General features: G+C 47.5%; 1 protein-coding gene across 1 annotated transcript; it reads left to right on the forward strand.

Moving 5' to 3' along the window:
• The first annotated feature begins 5628 nt into the window (after window positions 1-5628).
• MRPS23 (mitochondrial ribosomal protein S23) lies at window positions 5629-16456 on the forward strand. The gene is made up of 5 exons (XM_060259224.1): window positions 5629-5810; window positions 9403-9579; window positions 11100-11177; window positions 11289-11412; window positions 16067-16456. The coding sequence occupies exons 1-5, from the start codon at window positions 5767-5769 to the stop codon at window positions 16214-16216; spliced, it is 573 nt and encodes a 190-aa protein (XP_060115207.1). The 5' UTR covers window positions 5629-5766; the 3' UTR covers window positions 16217-16456.
• Window positions 16457-26155: the final 9699 nt, after the last annotated feature.

Raw genomic sequence — 26155 nt, forward strand, 5'->3', positions numbered from 1 at the left:
GTAACTCTAGAGGTGAGGGGGTGGCCAGAAAAGGCAAGGCCATTTCAGTGGTGCCATCTATGAAACTCTCTCCCTAAAGCTTCGTTCCTGGAGACTGGGGGGGAGGGGTGGAGACGGGGGATTCGAGGAGGGAAGGAACCTCACTATGGTATAATGCCATAAAGTCCACCCTCGAAAGCAGCCATTTGATCTAAAGGAACTGATCTGCCGCCTGCAGATTGGTATAATTTTGGGAGATCTATAGCTGCTACTTGGAGGTTGCCTTCCCTACCAAAGCTCTTCATTCAACCCACCTCATGTTTAGGCTTTGGGTGGGGGAGTGTTAATGCAGATTGGGTAGTTTTAGGTTCCCTTGATTAATTATTTGGGGATATTAATTACATCTTTAAGCTCCTGTAGGTAGTTATTTAATATTATTGTTAGTATTATTGTAACGACATGGGTGACTTTTAAGATAGTTTTTATTTTTAGTTGCATTGAACAGTGTGCTGGTTTAATGTTGTAAACTGCCTGGGCTCTCTGGCATGGTGACCACAGTGTCAGTAAAACTTGAGAGTTCCCTGGGTGACTTTGGGCCAGCTACCCATTTTTCAGCCTCTCTGGCTTGTTGTGTGGATAAAACGGAAGAACAATGTTGTACATCACTTTGGATCTCCACTGGGGAGAAAAGTAAGGCATTAATAAATACTAAGGAAAGGAAAGGTCCCCTGTGCAAGCACCAGTCGTTTCCAACTCTGGGGTGACGTCGCTTTCACAACGTTTTCACGGCAGACTTTTTACAGGGTGGTTTTGCCATTGCCTTCCCCAGTCATCTACACTTTCCCCCAGCAAGCTGGGGACTCATTTTACCAGCCTCTTAAGGATGGAAGGCTGAGTCAACCTCAAGCTGGCTATCTGAAAACCCAGCTTCCGCCGGGGATCGAACTCAGGCCGTGAGCAGAGCTTAGGACTGCAGTGCTGCAGCTTTAACACTGCGCCACGGGGCTCTTTATAAATACTAAACGTCAGTCCAAAATCTACAGTTTTTCTACTTGTCCGTTCTCTGCACTTCTCATGTTTTGTACAGATTTTCCTAGTTTGGTTGAATTAAAACCAACTTTCGGATACATTGCTCTAGCATCAATTATTTCCGTCTGATCCACTAAACTATTATTCTCCCGCCTCAGTTTGCAACTGTATTTGCCTGTTTCCGCCTCCGTTTCTCCACGTTTCCATGAGTGGCGCGCGCATCTGGCGCTTGCGCATTAGGCCCCAAAGGGGGATGTTTAAGAAAAGCATTCCACACAATTAGCACTTCCGGTTACATTCCGGCTACTCCATATGCGGGCCAAGACGGAAAGAAATCACAGCAAACAAAGTAAAAATTTAAACGAAACAGACATCCTTTAATTGCGGTGCGTTGCACTGAAGCTGACATCGGTTCAAAAGAAGCCGGGAGGATTCTGCTTACTTGCTTAGCTGCTACATTTTTTTTTAAATGGAATATTTGAAGACTTGATGGAGTGTAGGAAGGAAAAAGGACAGCAAGCACTGCTTACTTCGATTGGTCCATGCGGCTTTTATGTGTTTCAGCTGCAACTTGGTAGAAATCAGCAGTGCAATACAGGCAGCAGGGGGCGCCCAAGAAGCATTCCCTTGCCCTCAGAATGGGGAATGATATTAAACCAATCAAAAATGCTTGTGAGTGACACTTGGAATACAAACTAGTTTTTCAGATGTGCATAAAAAAAGCCAGTTTGGTGTAGTGGTTAAGTGTGTGGACTCTTATCTGGGAGAACCAGGTTTGATTCCCCACTCCTCCACTTGCACCTGCTAGCATGGCCTTGGGTCAGCCATAGTTATCACAGAGCTTGTCCTTGAAAGGGCAGCTTCTAGGAGAGCCCTCTCCGCCCCACCCACCTCACAGGGTGTTTGTTGTGGGGGAGGAAGGTAAAGGAGATTGTGAGCCGCTCTGAGACTCTTCGGAGTGGAGGGCGGGATATAAATCCAGTATCTTCTTATCTTCTTCTTCATAAGACAGTGACACTTTGTTTTCATCTGTGAACTACTGAAGGGCAAAGGGGTACTAGATGCAATCTCTGTCTCTCTAAGCACTTTCTTTCTGCCGTCCCCCATTCCTCCCCCTCCCCCAGCACTCTGCCCCAACCAGGATAGCCCCAAAATATCTGATTTTGTCCTGGGGATGCCAGCCTCCAGGTGGGACCTGGGGATCCCCTGGAATTACAACTCATCTCCAGACCACAGAAGTAAGTGGAGAAAGTGGATGCTTTGGAGGGTTCCTGTCCTCAAATCCCCAGGAGTTTTCATCCCTGGAGATGGCAACCATCCCTTCCCCCCATTCCCCAATGGAGCAGCCTCTCTGGAAGCTAAGCAGAGTCAGCCATGGTTAGTGTTTAGATAGACACCACCAAGGAAGTCCAGGGTTGTTGCTGCAACACAAAGCCAGACAATGGCAAACCACCTCTGAACTTGGAAACCCAACAGGGTACCACAAATCAGCTGGGATTTGATGGAGAAAAAAAGACTACAGAAGTTCAGCAGCATCACAACCACACCCAGGGGAATCAGAAGGCCTTTGCCTGGGACCTAAAACTCAATGGTCTGTGGCAGCAAACAGAGACAAGGAGAGAGTTCAGGACTCAAGGCCATGCCCACCACCCTTACAGCAACTTGAGAAAGTTCCTGGAGATCTGGGGACACCAGAAGCTGCCTTTTACTCAGTCAGGCCCCTGGGCCATCAACATCAGCAGTGTCAACTCAAACTGACAAAGTCCCCAGGGCCTCCTGCAGAGGCGGTCTTTCACATCCCCAGCTGCCACCAGGTCCTTTTCATGAGAGATGCTGCCAGGAATTGGACCTAGAATCTTCGGCATGCAAAGCGGCTGGCCTCGTTTTGGGCAGGAGCTCATGGGAGTGGAGCTCTGGAACCTCTACATTTTACTGTGCTCTTTCTTTCTTAACCCCCTCCCCCCCAAGTACTCGCTTCTGTCTCCATTGCTCAACCTCCCTGTGAGAAACTTGCTGAATGCTAAGATTTGACAAACTTCCTAATATTTTTCTCCACCAAAAATGGGAAAAGAACCAAAACCTATAAAGCAGACAGATGGAAATCTTCCTCATGCCCCTGTGGCCACATAGGAGAAAGTGACTGAAAAAGCATGAGGGGAGTAAGGTTTTCTTATGACCATTATAATTCAAGAAGCATGTTATAGCAGCGCGCCTCGCGGTCTCACTGGATCGCTTCTGTATGCGGCTTATGGCTACCCCAGCCCCTCTTCCACCTCAGTTCTTCCTTTTGAATTTTCCCCTCACGACTATGGAACTCAAGGGGTGGGTGTAATATGGATTTCTCACTACTAGTCTCTTCGGGTTTTTGTTTTGCTTTCAGATGGATATAAACTCAGTTTGTAGGTAGGGGACCACAGCAGCTTTGATAGCTTTCCCAATATACTGGCACCAGAGAACTTTAAAGTAAACCACAGAAATTTATTAACATACACACACCGTCTTCAACTGGGGAATGGGAAATATATACATGGGCTATATTGTATCTCAAGCAGTTAACAGTTTTTTCGTAGTTCAGGCTTTATAATATCTAGTTCACTTAGGTCTCTCAGGTTTCACAGATCATACAGCTTTCACTCTCCAACACTATTCTGGTTGGCCTCTTGGGTATAATGTGCCAAGTCCCTTAAGTCGACTGGTGTCTCTTCTCCCAGCCCTTCAGACTTTTAGACCCACACCTTTCCCTCAACCACCTCTTTAGCTCTTAAGAGAAGTGTCTCTGTGTCTGTGACCTCTCAGGTCTTTTACTGTGACTCTCCTCTAGTCACATAAAGCCCCGTGCTGTCTAAATAGAGTGAACAGTGAGCTTTGCTTCTCTTGAAGACTCTCCTCAGCTACTGTCTCAGCTCCTTCTCAGACCAACTGCTGAAGAGAGTAGATGCTGAGCTGATATAATTTGCTGAGCTGATATAATTTAGTACCCCTTCTGGTGATGTCAGGGGGTGTGGCATATGCAAATAAGTTGTGCTAATCAACTCTGGCACCTCTTTTTACAAGACATGACCCTTGCAAAGTGGCGCCTTCGCCATGGAGCCATGACATCTGGGGAAAGGGGCATTTGGAAATGGGATGGGTGGGGCACAGCTGGGATGTAATGAAGCCGAGCCCACTCTCCGAAGCTGCCATGTTCTCCAAGGAAACTCGATTCTCTCTGGTCCAGTTGTAATTCCAAGAGGCCCCCAGGCCCCCTGTGGAGGTTGGTAACCTCCTCTCCGGTCGGCCCGTTGCCTCCAAAGAAGAGGGGCCCAACAGCAGAAGTGCTGAGCAGCCGAGCTACGGGGACACAGAGGCCTATCAGGCAACAGTTGTAAACAGGCGCATTGACCCTTGTACAGTCTTGAAAGGTGAACAAAATCAATGTGATATCTCTTATTAAAGCCAATCCAAAGAACACTCTGCAGAAGTACCTTCCTGCAAAGTGATGACTAGGACTGTTCCTGCCCAGTATCAGCCTGACAGATGGCTTTGGAGGTGTACAGTCCCTCCATCCACCACTCTCCTCGGAGGGCGGCTGGGGCAGAGTCTTTTCACTGCATCTAAAGAGACCACAAGTTGCATTTTTGTGGCTTTAAAGCCTGGCCCATGAGTACAAATGCAACAGGTTAAGCTTCTTTGTCTACTAAGATCCTAGTTGTAATAAAGCACCTTTATAGGTGGGGAGGGGATAAGAACATAAGAACATAAGAGAAGCCATGTTAGATCAGGCCAATGGCCCATCCAGTCCAACATTCTGTGTCACACAGCAGCCAAATATATATATATATATATACACACACACACACTGTTGCTAATAGCCACTGATGGACCTGTGCTCCATATTTTTATCTAACCCCCTCTTGAAGGTGGCCATGCTTGTGGCCACCACCACCTCCTGTGGCAGTGAATTCCACATGTTAATCACCCTTTGGGTGAAGAAGTACTTCCTTTTATCTGTTTTAACCTGTCTGCTCAGCAATTTCATCGAATGCCCACGAGTTCTTGTATTGTGAGAAAGGGAGAAAAGTACTTCTTTCTCTACTTTCTCCATCCCATGCATTATCTTGTAAATGAATGTAGATGAATGCTGCTATGAGTGGGGAGGAAGCTTGTAGAGAGGTATAATTTTGGTCAAGACCTGTAGCCAGTATGGTGTAGTGGTGAGACTCTTGAACTAACATCTGGCCAATCCAGCCCTGGGTTCAAATCCCTCCTCTGCCATAGAAGCTTGAAGGGCCAGTCACACACTCTCAGTCTGGCCTGCCTCACAGGTTCGTTGTGAGGATAAAATGGAGGAGAGGAGAGTAATGTGAGCTGCTTTGGGACGCTGTTGGAGAGAAAGGCAGGATAACACTAAGTAAAAACAAAGGTTTTAAGTCAATGGCACGTTTTTAAATAAGTACATTGAGACAACCATTATATCAAAATACTGCAGCAGGAGTACCTAACCATACCGACTATTTTAAATGTATTTTTAAATGAGCTAAAATGAAGAATTGATCCGTTCCTGCGCGTTTCCAGTACTTGAACCCGGCACAATGGAGGGCTTGTACCAACTGCAATAGGAAGCCGGACGTCCTTCCAGGCGATCCATGCGGACTGCAGCTCTTTGATATTCCCGGCCCCGCCGTCAAGTCTCGCGCGGCTTCGCACTTCCGGGTTGCTGGTTGCTAAGGGCCGGAGCCTGGTTGTTAAGAAAGGCCTAGCTCGGCAAGAGGCGCCGCGATGGCTGGCAGCAGGCTGGAAAAATGGGGGACCGTGTTCACTCGGTGAGATGGGGCAGGGAGGTGGTGCATGTAAAGGGGCGAGGGCGAGATCCAAGATGAGAAACGCGTGGAGCCTGGGACCTCATTGGGTCCCCAAACAGCCGTTTTCTCCGGGGGACTGGCCTCGGTAGTCTGCAGATGAGCTCCCAAGGTCCCACCTGGAGGATGGCATCCTTAAAGGGCGAGGCCGCTTTGCCGTGTGGAAAGAGGGGGGGGGGGCAGGGCTGCCGAACGAGAGGCTGCTTAGGGCTTTAATTATTGAGCCCCGTGGCGCAGAGTGGTCAAGCTGCAGTACTGCAGTCGGAGTCCCGAGTTCGATCCCAGCAGAAGCTGGTTCAGGTAGCCGGCTCCACGTTGACTCAGCCTTCCATCCTTCCGAGGTCAGTAAAAGGAGTCCCCAGCTTGCTTGGAAGTAAAGTGCAGATGACTGAGGAAGGCAATGGCAAACCACCATGAAAATGTTGTGAAAGCAACGTCACCCCAGAGTTGGAAACGACTGGTGCTTGCACAGGGGACCTTTCCTTTCCTTTTTCCCCTTTAATTATCATTTATCTGAAGCTGAAAAATACGTCTGTTTTTCTGGGGCTGATGTATATGCATTGCAGATATATACTGCATATATCGGTGTGTAGGTGTATATGCCTATTCATTTTACTGTAATGTATATTTGAACATATGAAGCATATGAAGCTGCCTTATACTGAATCAGACCTTTGGTCCATCAAAGTCAGTATTGTCTTCTCAGACTGGCAGCGGCTCTCCAGGGTCTCAAGCTGAGGTTTTTCACACCTATTTGCCTGGACCCTTTTTTGGAGATGCCAGGGGTTGAACCTGGGACCTTCTGCTTACCAAGCAGATGCTCTACCACTGAGCCACCGTCCCTCCCCAAACACACATTTGTATGTGTGTGTGGGCTTCTATGGCCATGCATGTATTCCCATGCACAGTAGTAGTAAGCTGCATCATATGTGAACCCTTGATTCACAAGAGCTTACATTGGAGTAAATGTTGGACTTAATTCCAAGTAAATATCTGTGGGTTGCCTCAACCATTTGCATCAGTGTACATCAGGGGTGGGGAACCTTTTTTCTGCCAAGGGCCATTTGGATATCTATGACATCATTCGAGGGCCACACAAAATCAACTTAAAAATTTGCCTGCTATATTTGGTCAAACATTTAACTGACTCACCCCTAATGTGATGGCTGGAACTGCTTCCCTTTGGTGAGGCGTTGTGGGGGGGTGGGTGTGGAAGTGACATATCGAGTGATCTACCTTTGTGGGGTTCCCTCCACAAACAGAACGGGCATTGATAGGAAAGAACTTTGGGGCAGGAGCATTTCAAAAGGAATGTGAAGCAAACAGGAGGGTGAGGAACTCAGTCAAACCCACAAACTGGCAGGATTGCTGAACTCCCAGGACACAAAACTTGCTTCAGGGACAGAGCTGAGAGTGAAATATACTGCTGGACAGACATAGTCCCGACATCTAGCCACATTAGAGAAAATCGGATCATTTAAGAAAAACCAGGGTGCCTGGAATATTTGGGGACACAAGTATGAAGTTGTTTGAAAAATATGCAAAGCAATAGATCAGAGGGGTGGGGGGGGGGCTATTTATAAATTGGTAAAGCTCCTTTCTGCAACTGAATTCTATTTAATGTACAGCTTGCAGCATCACAAATCATCCGGCTATTTGATTGACTGTGGCCATTAACAAAAGTTTCTGGATTGATCCTATGCATTGCAAATATAGATCTGGAGAGGAGAGATTACTTCTTCCTGCGGCTGCCTTTCACCTGCACGTGCCACAGCTTTTCCTCACTTCTCCCAGCTCTGCACACTCCAGTCCCCCTCCCCTGAGCAGCTAAATGACCGATGGCGGGACCTTTCTTTTGGTCTGCGAGCCGCCTCCATCATCCCCGCACTCCATGGGCACCCATTTGAGGAGCCCTAGGGGTCAAGCGGGGATTGATTAAATGGGTCCCCCCCCCCCCAGCTATGGGCCTGGCTGCCTCCCCTTCCTCACTTCTCCAGCTCCCATTGCCTCCCCTCCCCTTCCCCACCCAGTTCTCCCAGCTCTGTAAGCCTGGCCCCTCTGCCTCCCTCCCACGCCCCCATGGAAGTGAAATTGCCTCAGTCTTGCCAAGCCAGCCAACTTCCCCCGCATGCCCTGTGGGTGCGCAGGGGCACGTTCTGCCGTTCTTGACTCCTGTTGCTGCTCACCAGTGTGCCTCAGCCTGAGAAAAGAGGAGGAAGGGGGGGGCAGAGGCTTTGGCAATAGCAGGCAGGCGGCATGCACGTGCTCCTCGTTCAGTGCCTGCTCTGATCTCCTTGGCATGTGAGAAAGGAAAGGGGTGTGGTCAGGCCAGGAAGTGTGCTGGGGACCTGTGCAGAGCTTCTTGGCGAGCGCAAAAGGATCAGGGTGGGGCCAGGCTCGGAAGCGTTCCCTGGACCTGCGCACAGCTCATTGGTGCGTGCAAAAGGATTGGCATGGGTCGGCAAGGAAGCCCTGCACAGGCATATGGAATGTGCATTTGGGTGGGTGTGTGCACGCGCACATGTGCGTGTGCTCGGCCTGGGTTGTTCTGGGGGCCGGTCCAAGGAGCCTCGCGGGCCGGACTGGAGGTTCCCCACCCCTGGTGTACATTAATACGGGTTAAGGCTAGTCCAGGTTGCTTGAAGTCATGGTTTCAGATCATGGTTTTATGACAGTTCCATCCCAGAGTGAGCAAAGTGGAATGAATCGCTTGAGCAACAGAAACAGAAGGCCTGTGAAGAAGAAGAAGACTGCAGATTTATACCCTGCCCGTCTCTCTGAATCAGTGACTCAGAGCGGCTTACAATCTCCTATATCCTCTTCCCCCACAACAGACACCTTGTGAGGTGAGTGGGGCTGAGAGGGCTCTCCCAGAAGGTGCCCTTTCAAGGACAACTCCTGCGATAGCCACTGTGTGACACAGAGTGTTGGACTGGCCATTGGCCTGATCCAACATGGCTTCTCTTATGTTCTTATAGCTGACCCAAGGCCATTCCAGCAACTGCAAGTTGAGGAGTGGGGGATCAAACCCAGTTCTCCCAGATGAGAGTCCCCACACTTAACCAGCACACTAAACTGTGATGCAGCAAAGTTACAGCAGCTGCTTTTGAAAATCAGGATGGCATATCTGGGGGAGCAGAGAGAGAGAGAGAGAGAGCACAAAGCCAAAATGGGAAATCTTTTCTGTGTTTGCTCAAAAAGGGCCTTTTTCTGAAACATTGCAAGAGTAGAAGAATGAATACTCTGCTTCCTGTAAGTAGTGCAAGTAGAAATTACCTTTAGTAGAGAGTAAAGCTGCTGCTTTAGAAGGGAAATGTTTCCTAACCAATGAGGAGTCCAGTTTTGGGGGAGGGGAGCAGAGATGAGCGTTTGGGATGTGATTTTGCCTTTTGCGGTGACTTTTCCTGACCCAGTTCTTCACTGATAGCACTTCAGCAAGTTTAGCAAGATAGAACTTGCTTGACTGTCATGTTTTCCCTATCAAATAAAACCTTTGGGGAAACTTTGGTGCATGGACTGGTGAAGAACTTGCAGTACTTGACATCTTTTTCCTCAGGACGCGGGACCTGATGCGTTCTGGAGTGATACCTGAATCCAAAAAACCAATCTGGTTTGATGTTTATGCTGCTTTCCCCCCACTGAAGGAGCCTGTCTACAAGGAACTCCGTCCACTGTACGGCAAAGTGCGGGAAACCGTCCCCGCCGTTCTTTACAAGGAAGATGAGATCCGAGCGTAAGCCTGGAAGGGGGGAGGTACTTCTCTATTTATCGTTATGTAGAACTCCAGAACTCAAAGAGGCTGGTACAAAACAGGGTAGCCTTTTAACAGATGAGATTTGACAGTTGGGTTAAAGGGCTGATGTAATGCCGTATTTCAGATTGATAGGTCAAGTGAGAGAGTTGTAAGCAGTTCATTTAAGGGCATGAATTTTGAAGGGGTGGCAGTTCTTGTGTTTTGGTTTAGCATCAAGCAAGTGGCTGATTTCTTGGCCAACAGACCGTCTCTAGGTTAGTATTGCTTATACTAATAAACGGGAAGCCGTTTATTAAGTTTACTAAATGTTGGTCACTGACAACTTCTCAGATGTGAACTCTCACGCCAATCCATAACATAAACAGAAATATTTTCGGCGGGGGGGGGGCGTTGGAGTGTGTGTGCATGCGGGTGGCAGCTTCTGGTGACCCCTGCTGGGGCATGGAGGCCATTCCGAGAAGTCCAAGGACGTGCCAGGGTCAGCCCTGCTTAGCTTCTGGGATCGGATGAGACTGGGCTTGCCTGGGCTATCCAGGTCAGGACGACGTAAACAGAAATCTTGATAAAGATTTACAGAAATTCCAAATATTTGTGTATAAATACTGATCGCAGTTTAGTTGCTGCAAGCTCTGCTCATAACTGCAAGAAATCAAAATGCATTTTGAAGTCATTTTGACCTCCCCCCCACGTGCATGGAGTAGGCAACAATACTTCCTTGACAAACAGTTTTCTGAAATACGAAATGCACTTGCATTTAGAGACTTGCCATGTTACCAAAAGCCAGTTCAACTAAAATCTTGTTCTACAAGTTGCTTAAAATAAAACGTTCAAACTTAAGTCTGCAAGGAGTTCTGTAAAGAAGAGTCTTGTATAGCCAAGGCAGCCAGCATCTTTGTCATTGTGCCGCAGGTTTGGGACTGCATGAACATGTTGTCCTTTGTACTGTCTCAGTGTGTTGTCCACTCTGACTGGCTGCAGCTCTCCAGGGTTTCAAGCGGAGAAGTCTTTCCTGAGGCCTGCTGCATGAGATCCTTTTAACTAGAGATGCTTGGCTTTTAAACATGGGATGTTCTGCTAAGCGTGTGCTCTTCCAGGTGTGCCTTCACACCTTCCTTGCCATAATCCCTGGGAACATTGTTGGCTGGTCTTGGAGATTATGGCAGTATGGGGGAGGGGAAATAAAGAGGTCATCTGCCAGACATGATGGACCCATTTTGCTATAGATCTAGGCTAACATTTTAAGAGTTAACTGTACTCTGGTGCAGATTCTGTGTTTTTGTTTCTACAGTAATATCCTTTGTTTGTTCTATCATGGATGCAGGCTGGAGTTCCTAGGGACTCATAGAGGCACTGTTGACATACACCCTCCAGCCATGCCATAAGACACAGAAAAGGAACTACTCTAATCCCCTCTCTGTGTCTTTAAATCCTTGCTGGTGGTAACATCAGTCTTCACACAGAGTCATTCCAGACTGAAATGTACTTATCTTATTGTGCAGGAAATTTTATGAAGCTTATGGAAATGGTCCGAAGGCCTTTGAACTGTCCAAATTAAACTTTAAATCCACCTGTCAAAGGTAAGTGGATAAACATTGACCTGAGGATATTCCTCTGAGCAAATGGAATGGAAATTTGTTTCCCCTGCTTTTGATGACTGTTCGGCTGATCTAGTGCCTGTTGGATTCCAGGTTTGTTGAGAAGTACACTGAACTGCAGAAGCAGAGCGAGGTGGAGGAGGACAGACTGTTTGAAGAAACAGGGAAAGCTCTCTTGGCAGAGGGCATTATCTTGCGAAGAAAAACGACAAGCAGTGTAAGTACGGAAATGAACTGCTTTGCCCGATGAGTGATTGCACAACCTGGAAGTGAAAGGTTAATAGCTGTAAGTCAGTTCAGAGCTGCTACTGCCCGAGTGCACGAAATCCCAAATTAATCTTCTTTCACTATAAGGAGGTCAGTAATTGGGCAGTATGTTGCGCAGTAAACTTTCCCCTCAATTACTGGAATAGTCCCAATGCAACATGGCATTCTGAGCTTTAAGGAACTCCAGGATCAAGGGGTTGTTTAAAACACCCCATGGCTTTAACAGTAGTCAGTGGTTAAAGAATACATTTTTGCTTTTGATCATGAAAAATGTGTTTACTAAACTTATGCACCACAAAAGTCTTTTCTGAGTCACATACAGCACCTTATTAGAACTACATGACCGTTTAAGTAAAATTCAGCAAAGTATAAAATAGTGACAAAAATCCAGATTATCAACATAACAACACAGGGAAGTAACAACAGATAATTAGGAAGAGGGATCAGTTTTTGTTGGCTGATTCTTGAAGTCTAACATGAAATGTCTAACATGGGGGCAAGAGTGTTCCAAACAGGTCCTGTCGAAATTCTGGAGTTGGTATAAGAACATAAGAGAAGCCATGTTGGATCAGGCCAATCCAGTCCAACACTCTGTGTCACACAGTAGCCCCCCAAAAATTATATATACACACACACACACTGTGGCTAATAGCCACTGATGGACCTCTGCTCCATATTTTTATCCAATCCCCTCGTGAAGCTGGCTTTGCTTGTAGCCGCCACCACCTCCTGTGGCAGTGAATTCCACATGTTAATCACCCTTTAGGTGAAGAAGTACTTCCTTTTATCCTGACTGCTCAGCAGTTTCATCGAATGCCCATGAGTTCTTGTATTGTGAGAAAGGGAGAAAAGTACTACTTTCTCTACTTTCTCCATCCCATGCATTATCTTGTAAACCTCTATCATGTCACCCCACAGGCGACGTTTCTCCAAGCTAAAGAGCCCCAAGCATTTCAACCTTTCTTCATAGGGAAAGTGTTCCAACCCTTTAATCATTCTAGTTGCCCTTTTCTGGACTTTCTCCAATGCTATAATATCCTTTTTGAGGTGCAACAACCAGAACTGCACACAATGAGACCAGAACTCCAAATGAGACCGCACCATCGATTTATACAGGGGCATTATGATACTGGCTGATTTGTTATCAATTCCCTTCCTAATAATTCCCAGCATGGTGTTGGCCTTCTTTATTGCGATCACACACTGTCTTGACATTTTCAGTGAGTTATCTACCACGACCCCAAGATCTCTCTTTTGGTCAGTCTCTGCCAGTTCACACCCCATCAACTTGTATTTGTAGCTGGGATTCTTGGCCCTTATGTGCATTACTTTGCACTTGGCCACATTGAACCTCATCTGCCATGTTGATGCCCACTCACCCAGCCTCAGCAGATCCCTTTGGAGTGCCTCACAATCCTCTCTGGTTCTTATCACCCTGAACAATTTAGTGTCATCTGCAAACTTGGCCACTTCACTGCTCACTCCCAACTCCAAATCATTTATGAACAAGTTAAAGAGCATGGGACCCAGTACTGAGCCCTGCTGCACCCCACTGCTTACCGTCCTCCACTGCAAAGACTGCCCATTTATACTCACTCTCTGCTTCCTATTAATCAGCCAGTTTTTGATCCACAAGAGGACCTGTCCTTTTGCTCCATGACTCTTGAGCTTTCTAAGGAGCCTTTGATGAGGAACTTTATCAAAAGCTTTCTGGAAGTCAAGGTAAACAACATCTATTGGGTCCCCTTTGTCCACAAGTTTGTTCACCCCCTCAAAGAAATGTAACAGGTTAGTGAGGCAAGATCCTCCCTTACAGAACCCATGCTGAGTCTTCCTCAATAACCCGTGTTCATCAATGTGCCTACTCATTCTGTCCTTGATAATGGTTTCTACCAACTTTCCCGGTATTGAAGTCAGACTGCCTGGCCTGTAGTTTCCCGGATCTCCTCTGGAACCCTTTTTAAAGATGGGGGTGACATTTGCTGCCTTCCAGTCCTCAGGAACGGAGGCAGATTTCAAGAAGATCCACAAGTTCAACTTTGAGTTCTTTCAGAACTCTTGGATGTATGCCATCGGGACCTGGTGACTTATTAGTTTTTAATTCGTCTATCAGTTGTAGGACCTCCTCTCTTGTCACCTCAATCTGACTCAGGTCTTCCAAAATTAGTGGTTCTGGAGCAGGCAAACACTTCTCATCTTCCACAGTGAAGGCGGAGGCAAAAAATGCATTCAGCTTCTCAGCCATCTGCATCTGCAGCAGATGCCATCTCAGTATCTTCTCAGCCATCTCAGTATCTGCAGCAGAGACTCAGTCCGAGGACTGCTAAGGGCAGAGGCCTTTAAGTCTCACTCTTGCCAGCCTCACTAGTAGCTTCTTATCTCCTACCTCTTTTTTTTAACCTTGAGAGACTCTGGCAATGAACTGTGGTAGAGCTGCCTTGTGGACACTCAGGAGTTGCTCCAAACTCAGGTCGTACTTTCCTGACTCCACATTGCCTGTTCAGAGGGACAAAGAGGTGCGCTTTGGGTCTTGGGTTGCCCCAGGGTCTGGTATTTGCAGTGGCTTCCTTGGGCTGGAGCCTGCTATTGATTTGAAATAAAGGCTTGGCCTCACAAAGAGCATCTCCCATCTTTTCCCCATCTTTCCAGATTGCTGAAGTGAGTTAAAATGACCAGTCTTTATCGGGGTGGCCAAACTATTGTATGGCTCTCAAAGCCCCCGCTGCCCCGTCGGCTGTCTTAGAAAAGGCATTAGTCTCTTTAAATCACTTCTCCAAGCCAGCCAGTGGCTTGGGGAATGCATTTAAAGTAAAAGTTGTTTTCTTTCCACCATTCTTTCCCTCCCCCCCTCTATTTGCCTGCCTGCCTTCTGGCTCTCACACATCTGACGTTCATGCCTTCCAGCTCTCCAACATCTGACGTTTATTCTATGTGGCTCTTAAGTTAAGCAGGTTTGGCCACTCCTGGTCTTTACTGTTAACTCCTCCCAGCAAGCCCCCCATCTCCATCCACTGGGTGCTGCCTTGTCCTTGGCCTCCCCTAGTCCTGTATGTTCTCTGTGCTTGAAAGGGCACCCCCACTTTCTTAGTGGATTTTTAAAAATTATTCTCTTGATGTCTTTCTCTCCCAAGAACCTTTTGAGACTTTGTGGATGGACATCCTTCTCTTCTCACTCACCTCCCACCACCCTGACGTCTCAGGCTCCTTCTCTCAGCTTTAAAGGCTTGTGCCAGAATGAAGCCAAGTGGAATTGCTTCCCCACTGTGGAATGGAAGAAGCCATTGTGAAATCCCACCCCCGGCTGCAGCCTCTGAATACGATAAGCTCCTAGAGACTTGAACTGTTCATTTTCTCTTTTTTCAACTGACTTCAGCCTTCTAGGCCTCCCAGAGCATGCTCAGCCCTCATCAGGGCGTTCTTTTATTTGAAGCCACATTTTCCCACATGCTGGGGGAGAGATTCCCACCCACCACCTCTGAGTACGTAGAAACTTCTGCTTTGTTTGTGGGCAGCCTGATTTCACTGTCCTGCAGGTAAGTGCTGAGCCATGAAGTTTAGCACAGAAAGGAATAGGTACTTTGAATGCAACCTTTTAGAGCAGCCCCCCCACCCCCAGTGTGGTGCCCCTTGGGCACTGTGGCACCTACCAGCACTTTTCCTGCTGCCCTCCAAGCATTTTTATGAGGTGGGTGAGGCCAGGTGGGACTTTTGCCAGGTGGAGCTTCTGATTGGCTGCTGAGGCCAGATTGTTTGGGTGGGGTTTTTCCAGGGTGCTTCGGTGACAGCTGCCACCACAGCACAGGGGGGATGCAAGGAAATAGTTCTAAGCAACATGTTCATTTAAAAGGCATCCTGTTAAACAGAGTGTCCCTGAGCAAGTTTTATACCAGAATAGAACTAGCGGGAAGGTTATAGCAGCAGCCGTAGGTGGCTCAGTCAGTATTCTGGAGGCTGGATGAGCCTGGTTGGCCTGCTGCCTGACTTAGTTGCCTGAAGCAGCACAAGAAGCCTGGAAATTGGTTGCAGTGGCTTTGGAACACAAAAAGCTGCCTGACACAAAGCCCCTCTTGCCCAGCATCGTCTGCTGTGACTGACAGTGGCTCTCCATGGTCTAGAAGAAGACTGAAGACTGCAGATTTATACCCTGCCCTTCTCTCTGCATCAGAGACTCAGAGCGGCTCACAATCTCCTCTATCTTCTCCCCCCACAACAGACACCTTGTGAGGTGGGTGGGACTGAGAGGGCTCTCACAGCAGCTTCCCTTTCAAGGACAACCTCTGCCAGAGCTATGGCTGACCTGAGGCCATTCCAGCAGGTGCTAGTGGAGGAGTGGGGAATCAAACCCGGTTCTCCCAGATAAGAGTCCGCACACTTAACCACTGCACCAAACTAGAGTTGGGAAGGTCCTGTCTTGCACTTTCTGTCTTAGACCTTTTCCTGGAAGTAGCAGGGACTGAACTTGGGGCCCGTGAAGGATGAGCTCCACCACTCAACTGTAGTCTCTCTGTGTTTGATATAACAATAGACTTTTTATAAGAGAATGGAAGATCCTCTCTTGGCTTCATTCATGAACTCTGTGGTGTGGCTTTGTCTTTGCTCTACAGGTAGCCCAGCAGGGTCCTCAGGAAGGTGCCGCTAAGGATGCTGCTGTGGTAACGAGGCTCCAAAGTGTCCTTCAGAAGATGCAGGATGACTCAGAAGCCGAGAAGGTCAAAACTGTGGAAGCCCAAAAGGAAGACCCCTCACTATCCTAAGGACTGTTGCGATGTCATTGCGCACCCCAAGCAGGCATTTTGGCTGAGAGCTGCTTGGCTGGGAGACTTGGTTTTCTTGCCTGATGAAAATGCTCTGTCCAGTTCTGCGTTTGTCCATTTTGGAAGAGCAATGAGGACTATCGTGTTATGACATGTTTTGTCACATGGGGAAACACTGACTGTTAAAGTGGATCAGGTAATTAAAAGGATGAATCAGTTGATTAAACATTTCCATCAGAACTGTGACTTGCCAGTGGATTTCCATTTTCAGCCGTTCAAAAGGCTAATTGGTATGAGAATAGCGAGGAAATGTGGCAAAAGAAGTCAGTCCCGTCTATTTCCCTCGGGTTTGTTTGATGTTGACACTTGACATGGGTAGATCTGAGATATCTGAACAGGGTAACTGAGATGTTCCAGTCTTGAGTAAATGCAAATAACCTCCAATGCATATTTTTCTAGGCTCCCATCACTGGGCAAGTGATGCTCTCTGCCCCTTTGACCTGTTGGCCACTTCTGCATTCCTGTCAGCTGTTGTGCTTGCGATTTCTGGAGAGCCAGTGCTACAGTCGTTGCTTGAGCAAACAAGTGTTGTACAAACTTTTCCCACCTGAGTCCGTTCTTGGTGTATATTTACAGAGGCAGAGCTATACATTCATACATCGTAGTAAAACTTAATGTGCACATGAATGCCATTGGTTGCTTCTTTAAATGAGCGCTCACTCTATAGAGAGGGTTATTAAAATGGAGTACATGATCACGATTCATCAGAAGAAGAAGATATTGGACTTATATCCCGCCCTATACTCTGAATCTCAGTCTCAGAGCGGTCACAATCTCCTTTACCTCCCCCCCTGCACAACAGACACTCTGTGAGGTAGGTGGGGCTGAGAGAGCTCTCCCAGAAGGTGCCTTTCAAGGACAACTACAAGAGCTATGGCTGACCCAAGGCCATTCCAGCTGGTGCAGGAGGAGGAGTGGGGAATCAAACCCGGTTCTCCCAGATAGGAGTCCGCACACTTAACGACTACACCAAACTGGCATAGGAAGAGCCCTGCTACATTAGAGCAAAGGTCCATCTAGCCCAGCATCCCATGGTTAACCACATGTCTCCACAAAGCCCACAGGCTGGGTCTGTTGTCCCTCTACTTCTGCTCCCTAGCCATTGGTGTTGAGTGCTGTACTACCTAAAGGTGGAGGTCTCATCTGCTATGGATGGCTAGACAGGTCAAATCACCACGATTCCCCCCCTAAGACTTGTGAACTTTATGATTATGCCGTGGCAAATAGATCAATAAACTAATAATAGCCCTTGCTGCCATCTTGTGACAGCGTGTGCAAAAAAAGTCCTTTCTTTTGTTGGTCCCAAAACATGGTTCAGGAACACCATTAGGTGGCCCTGAATTGTAGTATTATTGGAGATGGGGAAAAGTTATTTTTTCTACACCATTTATAGCTTTATCTATGAAGACATGTATATTAGAATCTAGAGTTGTTGTTATTATTTCACAGATGTTTGATCGGTAGGTAGTGTTCTGGAATTTGAGATCTTGCCAGGTTTGTGGGAATTGCAGATGTATCTTTGCTAGGATTCTTGCTCTTCCAAGCAACACTGTCTTCTAAAGCTGAGCTGGTGTTATTTGCTCAACGCACAGAATGTCCAGAATGTCTCCTTTTTAAAAAAGTCAGATTCAGATTTTATTGACTTTCAGAATGGCTGTATTGTATAATATTTCCTCAAGAAGACAATCTACCTAATGCAGCAGATTACATATAAGGAAACCTAGGATTTATGGGCACTGCTTCTTGGGTAAGGTCTTCATGTACTTGCATATAATAGAAAGCATGACTTCATCAGAACCAGCTCCTATTGATATGAATCTTGAGTCTTGCAGTCTGCTCACTGGCACCTCATTCGTGGATCCCATTCCTCCCCAGAACTGAAGACAACTATCTGCTAGTTCCTGAGCAAGACGTCCTGCCTTTAGTTTTGCCATGGATGCCAATTTGGTGATATCATTGCCCAATATACCAAGGAACGAAGGAGGTCCAGTCATTTCTTGAGACTCCTAGGCCTTCTCCAACGTCTCCAGTGACAACTGGCATGATGGGCACCTTCCCCCAGATGTACTGTTTGTAGGTCTTGGTATTTGGTGATCTCCTTTTCTTTCTTTGCAATCCCAGGACCCAGCAAAATAGAAATGTCAACCCTATTTCTCATTTTTTCCTACAGTTTTGATACCCGGGGTGTTATCTTATTGTTTATATTACTGTAATCGTAAGTCCCAAAGAAGAAGCTTTGTTTCAACATTCTCTATGATCTTGTCTGGTTTGTGCTCCCATGAATTCCTGCCTGATCGGAAGCCATACTTCTTGCAAAGACTGCGGCGCGGCAGAGCTGCAACACTATTGTGACCTAACGAGGTGCAGCTGTCCTCAATGAAGGCCACGACTTTTTCAGCCCTGGCCCCTACCCGGTGGAACTCTCTGCCAGATGACACCAGGGCTGTGTGGCCCTCATGCAGTTCTGAGGGCCTGCAAGGCAGAGATGTTTTGCCGGCCTTTCGATTAAGGACAGCTGGCACCACATTCTCTCTGAGCCCTCTGAGTGTCCCCCCTCCCCCAATATGATAAGAACATCAGAGAAGCCCTGTTGGATCAGGCCAGTGACTCATCCACTCCAACACTCTGTGTCACACAGTGGCCAAAAAACCCAAGTGCCATCAAGAGGTCCACCAGTGGGGCCAGGACACTAGAAGCCCTCCCATTGTGCCCCCGCCCCCCAAGCACAGAGCATCACTGCCCCAGACAGAGTTCCAATAATATGCTGTGGCTAATAGCCACTGATGGACCTCTGCTCCATGATGTCCAGCAGTCTAGAGCACAAGGAGAATAGTAGGGTACCATTGGGGTTTGTAGGAGTCCTGTGGCGCAGAGTGGTAAAGCTGCAGTACTGCAGTCCGAGCTCTCTGCTCACGACCTGAGTTCAATCCCAGTAGAAGCTGGGTTCAGGTAGCCATCTCAAGGTTGACTCAGCCTTCCATCCTTCCGAGGTGGGTAAAATGAGTCCCCAGCTTGCGGGGGGGGGGGGGAGTGTAGATGCCTGGGGAAGGCAATGGTAAACCACCCTGTAAAAAAGTCTGCAGTGAAAATGTGATGTGACTGGTGCTTGAACAGGGGACTATCTTTACCTTTATTTGGGATTGTAAAATGTTTTTAGCTTCAATTGTTTTACTGGTTTTAAATGTATGTAATTGGCCTGACACTGTGCCACTTCTCGAAATCAGCCCACTCCACACAGGACCTGCTGCCAAAGGAGAAAGAAGCATCAGTGGAGTGGCATCAGCCAAGGACGCTTCTGCCTGTGTCTTCCAGCTGGCTGGGAATGGGTGTGTGTGCGTGTGTGTGTTTCACCTTTTGTGCATGCAGAATGTGAGCAGTGCCCCCCAAAGAAACTGTTATATTCCTCCCTGCCCTTGGAAGAATGCTTTGTACTCAGGGTTCCATCATTCACAGTGACCTTAGTGGAGCTGCAGGGTTTTAATTAAAAGGGTGTAAGCAAAACCCCCAAGGGTGACCTATTTACTTATTTATCAAGCATTTTCCTTCCAGCAGTTAGGAAAAGGTCACCAGCATCAGGCAAGGCTTTGGAGTTCAAGCATCTCTTTCTCTTAGATTATTATTCTTCCTTTCCCTCCTTTTTTTAGCTTAGATGAAAAGGATGTTCAGTGGCTTCCTCCAGCCGTGGGTGTTCTGCATGCAGCATTCCTGCCAATAATGATTTTGACTTTTACGGTGGTTGTGTGCCTATCTAAGACAGGGCGGCGGGGTGGGGGGTGTTTTCTCATTTAGGTTTGTTTCTACAATAAAATAAAATAACCCAAAACCAAAATCCAAACAAGCAACTGGCTTGTGATTATGGCCAATAATGAGATATTGATTGTTTTGCAAATGTCACCGCTGGAAGGACGGGGGGGGGGGGGGGAGAGAATGTGAGCTCTGCATTTGTCCACTTGGGGGCACTGTAGGTTCTTTCATGCAGGCCCGCAGTCTACGTCCATTGTAGTGGTGTTTTCCACGTAGCAAAGCCCCCCGCCCCCCAATTCTGTACCTTCATAGCATTTTAAAATCAGTAATTTGATTTAGAATTCTACAGCTGTAAAGATCAAAGGTTCTTGTGTCCTCTTATAAATAGCAAATATATTGTCCTTTGAGCTTTCGGAGGGGCAGAACTCCTTTCTCGGACACATGGTGTGTTGTTACACACATTGGCGGTTACATCCATACATACCAGCCACACATATGGACAAGATGTAACCCGCCCTGAGTCAGTTTGTGGGGAAGGCAGAATATGAATGTAACAAAATAAAAACACAAGAAAAGTTGGGCGTGGGAAGCCATGTGGCACAGTGAAATCAGGAGGCCGGGTGATCATAGAAAAGGCAAGGATGAGGGGGAAATGGGCTGTACCCAGCAATGTGCCAACAGAACAAAAAGGGAAAAGAGCCAGATGAGAGATGGTTGATTTTTAAAATTATTGTACAAAGTTCCTATGCATTTTGCTGTGCAGGCTTTGTCAGGAGGAACCAGAGCATTCACCTAGTGCTGGAGCTGTCCACTGCAATTGTTAACCCTAACCCTAAAAAAACCCCCCAAACCTCACAGCCATTCCCCCCTCAAAAAACGTAATTGCTGTGGACAGTTCCAGCACTAGGTGAATGCTCTGCTTCTCCCTGACGCAGCCTGCACGCTGAAACGCAGAGGGCAGGAGGGGCCAAACTGTGGTTCGGGAGCCCCATGTGGCTCTCTCACACACATTGTGTGGCTCTCGAAGCCCCCACCCCTTCATCAGCCACTTTGGAAAAGGCAAATCACTTCTCCAAGCCAAGCCAGCCGGTAGATTGGAGAATGCATTTAAATTTAGTTGCTTTCTTTTCACCTCTCCCCATGTAGAAGAAGACGATGACATTGGATTTATATTCTGCCCTCCACTCCGAAGAGTCTCAGAGCGGCTCACAATCTCCTTTACCTTCCTCCCCCACAACAGAGAACCTGTGAGGTGGGTGGGGCTGAGAGGGCTCTCACAGCAGCTGCCCTTTCAAGGACAACTCCTACGAGAGCTCTGGCTGACCCAAGGCCATTCCAGCAGCTTCAAGTGGGGGAGTGGGGAATCAAACCCGGTTCTCCCAGATAAGAGTCTGCACACTTAACCACTACACCAAACTGTACTTGCTTTCCTTCCTTCCTTCCTTCCTTGCAGCTCTCCAACATCTGATGCTCACGTCTTGCGGCTCTCAAACATCTGACGATTATTCTGTGGCTCTCACGTTAAGCAAGTTTGCCCCCCCCCCCCGGCTTAGAGGGGCTTCCTTGGTTTGTATTGTACAGTCACCTGGCATTTTTCCCTTTTTTGTTCTGTGATCTTAGGAAAGAGACGTTACAGTGTCTTATTCCTCGTCCAATATTCTCACACCCAGTGGCCCATGAATTCATTTTTAAAACTGTAAAATCTCAGTGCCGTTTGCCCCCTCTCACCAAAAGAGAAGGGGAAGGGGCCGTGGGTAGTTCCTGCCTCCAATCTTCAATGCCAGGAGTGGCCTTGGTTGGGTGAAAAGTTCCGCAAGCCTCACTTGTGCCCCCGCTTACCTGTTAAGAGCCAACTCCTGCTACAGGGAAGTGTGAGGCTGAACCACATGCAGTTGTCACGGCTTTGTCTAGCAACTATGGGAAGAAAAGGCGAGGGGGAAGTCGTGTATGAACTTGCAGAAGTCCCAGTGGTCCCTCTGACCTTGGCTGGTGGTGGTAGGAAGTGCTGTTAAGGTGTAGCTGACTTCTGGCGACCTTGCAGGGGTTTCAAGGCGAGAAATGAACAGAGATGGTTTGCTGTTCATTGCCTGCCTCGGGATAGAGACCCTGGCCTTCCCTGGTGGTCTCCCATCCAAGAAGTAACCGGGCCCGACCCTCCCTAGCTTCCAAGATCTGGTGAGAGCAGGCTGGCCTCAGGTCAGGGCTAATTTGGCTGGCTGCAGCCGTTTCAGGCTCGTCCTGTCCATGTCTTCTTCTGGCTGAATGTTTTTGCACCCAAGTCCGTCCCAGCCAGAGGCTCGGTGGTGCTGCTCACAAGGCAGCTACCTGGGAATCCAGTCTTCAGAGGATCTACACTGCAATTCCAGTCTGGCACGACACCAGATAATGAGCTCCTTCATCAGAAAACCGTCTGAGGAAAAACAACAGGCTTTCCCTGGGGGTCTGTAATGGAAACAGGAGCTAATAAGAGGTTCTATCTAATCTTGTGCAAAACAACGAGCTGAAATATCTTTTGTCTTAATTCACTTAAAATCCCCAATCGAATCCACATGGTGTTTGGAGACAGACCAAACGTCTTCCTCGCTTTGGGGTATAAAGGAAGCCTTCTGTCCCCAAGAATGTGACTCTTGTCTAATGAGCAGATCTGGGCTTTGTCTCTCTCGGAGTCCTACACCCCATTAAGAGGGTCCCCGGTTGACCTTTGCCGGCTCCGTTGCTGACCTCTTCCTTCCTGAAAGCCAACTGTGAGGGGTCCAGGTCAGGAACCTCCCCCCCTCCCATCTCCTGGATGGCTTCATCAGAACACATATTGTGGCTGCCGAGTTAATGATTGGGGTGCTGCTCCGAGGTCACTTCCCAGCTCCCTCCAGATGGCTCGCGGCACAACAGAGCTTTGAAATAATATCCTCTCCTTTTATGAGCTTCAGCTCTGGAGTGAACTCGACTCTTTCCCCCACCCCCACCCCCCATGTGCATTTTCAGACTAGGTTTTTCTCCAGATACCTACTTTCCCCAAACTTTTGATCGCTGGGATGTATGCTCTACAAGTACTTTTTAAATTTTTTTTTGAGGAAGCTTGAAGTGTGTGGATGATCTGCCCTTGGATCAGGCCTGCCTGTTGTGCTTCTGCATGTCACTGATTTAGGCGTTCTTTCTGGTTGGAAGAGGCAGTCTTAAAGCAGTGACTCATGAAGAGACACACTGGGGAGCCTCCTCTGAAGGCTGTTAATTCTGCCTTCTGTCTGTGGGGGGGGGGGGCGAGGGGAGTGACTCTATGATCCTGTGACACCTAATGCTTTTCTTAAAACTTCATTTATACCCTGTCTTTCTCTCAAATGGGGACCCAAGGTGGCACAACAGCCCTGTGAGGTAGGTTAGGCTGAGAGCATGGAACTGGCCCAGGGTCACCCAGCAAGCTGCCATGGCAGAGTGGGGATTTGAACCAGAGTCCCCCAGATTGTCATATAACACTCACTATACTACACTGGCTCAAGATGCATCAGAATCACATACAGAGAGACATTCACTGTGGAGACTGACTGGGAAAAAGGGAACAGTAAATCAAGCAGAGATGCATCATGAAACCTCCTTAAGAGCCCTTCATTTTATTTTTTGGCAGCAAGTTGCCTTGTGTTGGGCAGGTTGGGATTGCTGTTATCAGCTGAGCAGCCCACGGGGAGTTGGGCTGAAGACCTGGGATTGGGGCTGAGAACAGTGATGTTGACTGTAGAAAATGCTCTTTGGTGAACTAATATCTGCCAGGCAGAAGTTCACCCGTTGAAAACGTTCAGCGTCAGAAAGAAATGTAAGGTTAAGAAAGGTTCTAATTAAAGCAAGTGGGAGGGAGGAGAGATGTTTCCAGCGGCTGTTTTATTGCTAAAAATTTCCAGCTGCGTTTTCAACAGTTTTAAGTGTTGCCAGTATTGTCTGCGGTAAAATATCTAATAGGTCATTAGGGAATACAGAAGTTAATTGGAATAATTTACACTTTCCTCCTGTAGGAGACCAGGGCATTTTGTAATATGTGTACATGTATGTGCTATCTATCTATCTAGATATATATATAATACAACTATGCAAAAGAGGTTTATATTTAAACAGCCCCCTTGTAGGATATAACTCATCCAGTAAAGTACTGAGCTTCAGGGATGAGTGAACTTTAAGAACTCCCCCTCCTCGCCCCTGTAACTTAATCTGCTTGTTTCACAGGCGGCTGTTAGAACTGTTAGTGGCTTGTAGCTGCCCCTTTACACACTGTCCACTCCCGTCTTCCAATGCCCCACAGCCTGCAGTTAGTAGGGGCTTCTAGAATAGTTCAGTTCTAAAAGGGAAGCTGAGGGTCGATTGTGTGTGTGTGTGTGGGGGGGGAGTGCTATCCAGTCGGCGACCCGTGGGAGGGTTTCAAGGCAAGAGATGTTCTGAGGCAGTTTGCTATTGCTGGTCTCTGCACAGTGGCCCAGACTTCCTCGGAGGTCTCCCATCCAAGTCCTAACTTGGACCAGCCTGGCATAGCTTCTGAGATCTGAGGAAATCCAGGTCAGGCCTGTGCCCATGACCCTCTCTCAGAATCTCAACTTGGAGGCTCAAGAAACTGAAGCCTGTCATCAACCACCGCAGAGACAGCAGTGGGACTCAGGACAGACTGGATACGTCAGAAATGTGGCCCAAATGCCCTCAAAAGGCGGCATCTCCATGTGAAGATGCTGGTGTGCTGCTGGCAAAAGATACAGGGGGAAGTGGAAGCTGTACTTGGCCAAGCAGGCATGAATCAAATTCCAGGGCATTGCTGGCATCTCAGGGATTCACTTTGGACTCTGCTTGCCCGTGAGTTGTTATACTTTTGCCCCATCATGTAGAATTGCCAGGTCCAGTTCAAGAAATATCTGGGGATTTTGGGGGTGGAGCCAGGAGACATTGGGGGTGAGGTCAGGAGCAAGGGTATGACAAGCGTAATTGAACTCCAAAGGCAGTTCTGGCCATCACATTTAAAGGGACTGCACTCCTTTTAAATGTCTTCCCTCCATTAGAAATAATGAAGGATATGGCACTGTTTTTAGGGCTCAGAGAATTGGACCCCCTGGTCCAATCCTTTTGAAACTTGGAGAGTGCTTTGAGGAGAGGTATCAGATGCTATGCTACAAATTTGGTACCTCTACCTCAAAAAACAGTCCTCCAGAACTCCAGATACCCATGGATCAATTCTCCATTATTCCCTATGGGAATTGGTCTCCATAGGAACTGATGGAGTGCCCAGCAGAGGCTTCCTTCCCCTGCTTTCTGATGATCCTGAAGCAAGGAGAGGGCCTCCAAACCGGGGGATCCCCTGCCCCCACCTGGGGATTAGAATACAATCCGAGAGAGGTCACTATAATGGATAACACAACAAAAAAATGCAAGCTAGTGACCAGTTTACTAAGAAGTATATAGAAATCTGTCCAAATGTCCAAAACATGTATATTCAAATCCCAAAGTAATGTGGTGACAAGCCAATCGATTAAGTACTTGTTTCTTTCCAGTCTTCATCCGACCTGGGACCAATATTGATTCAATTATATAGATTCTTTACACAATTTTCAAAAAAGAGGGACGCAGAGCGTCTCCAGCAGCAATTTCACATCAGCTACAGCTCAGTATGTGGCTTCTTGCGTCCCTCTTTTTTGAAAATTATGCAAAGAATCTATATAATTGAATCAATATTGGTCCCAGGTCTGATGAAGACTGGAAAGAAACAGGTACTTAATCGATTGACTTGTCACCACACTACTTTGGGACTTGAATATACATGTTTTGGACATTTGGACTGATTTCTATATACTTCTTAGTAAATTGGTCACTAACTTGCATTTTTTGTTGTGTTACCCACCTGGGGATTGGCAACCCTACCATCATGTCAGCGCCCAAGTGTTCCTTTCCCTGACCTCTGAGGAAGGAGGGAGAATCGCCATACAGTCATACTGTGGGGAAGGGCTGAGTGCAGCACCTTCCCCTCTCAAAGCTAAGATCCCAAAGAAAATTCCATGTGGACATACAAAGCTGCCTAATGCTGACACTGACCATGTGTCCATTTTTGTTTAATATTGTCTACTTTGGCAAGAGTTTTCCAACATTTTGGGCACCGGAAAGGTCTTTCCTAAT

Source organism: Heteronotia binoei, chromosome 18 (genome assembly GCF_032191835.1).
Source record: "Heteronotia binoei isolate CCM8104 ecotype False Entrance Well chromosome 18, APGP_CSIRO_Hbin_v1, whole genome shotgun sequence".
In the NCBI taxonomy this organism is placed as follows: Eukaryota; Metazoa; Chordata; class Lepidosauria; order Squamata; family Gekkonidae; genus Heteronotia; species Heteronotia binoei.

Coding starts and splice junctions, on each gene's coding strand:
- MRPS23 (XM_060259224.1), top strand. CDS start 5,767: ATGGCTGGCAGCAGGCTGGAAAAATGGGGGACCGTGTTCACTCG. Junction 5,811..9,402: donor TGGGGGACCGTGTTCACTCG/GTGAGATGGGGC, acceptor CTTTTTCCTCAG/GACGCGGGACCTGATGCGTT. Junction 9,580..11,099: donor AAGGAAGATGAGATCCGAGC/GTAAGCCTGGAA, acceptor CTTATTGTGCAG/GAAATTTTATGAAGCTTATG.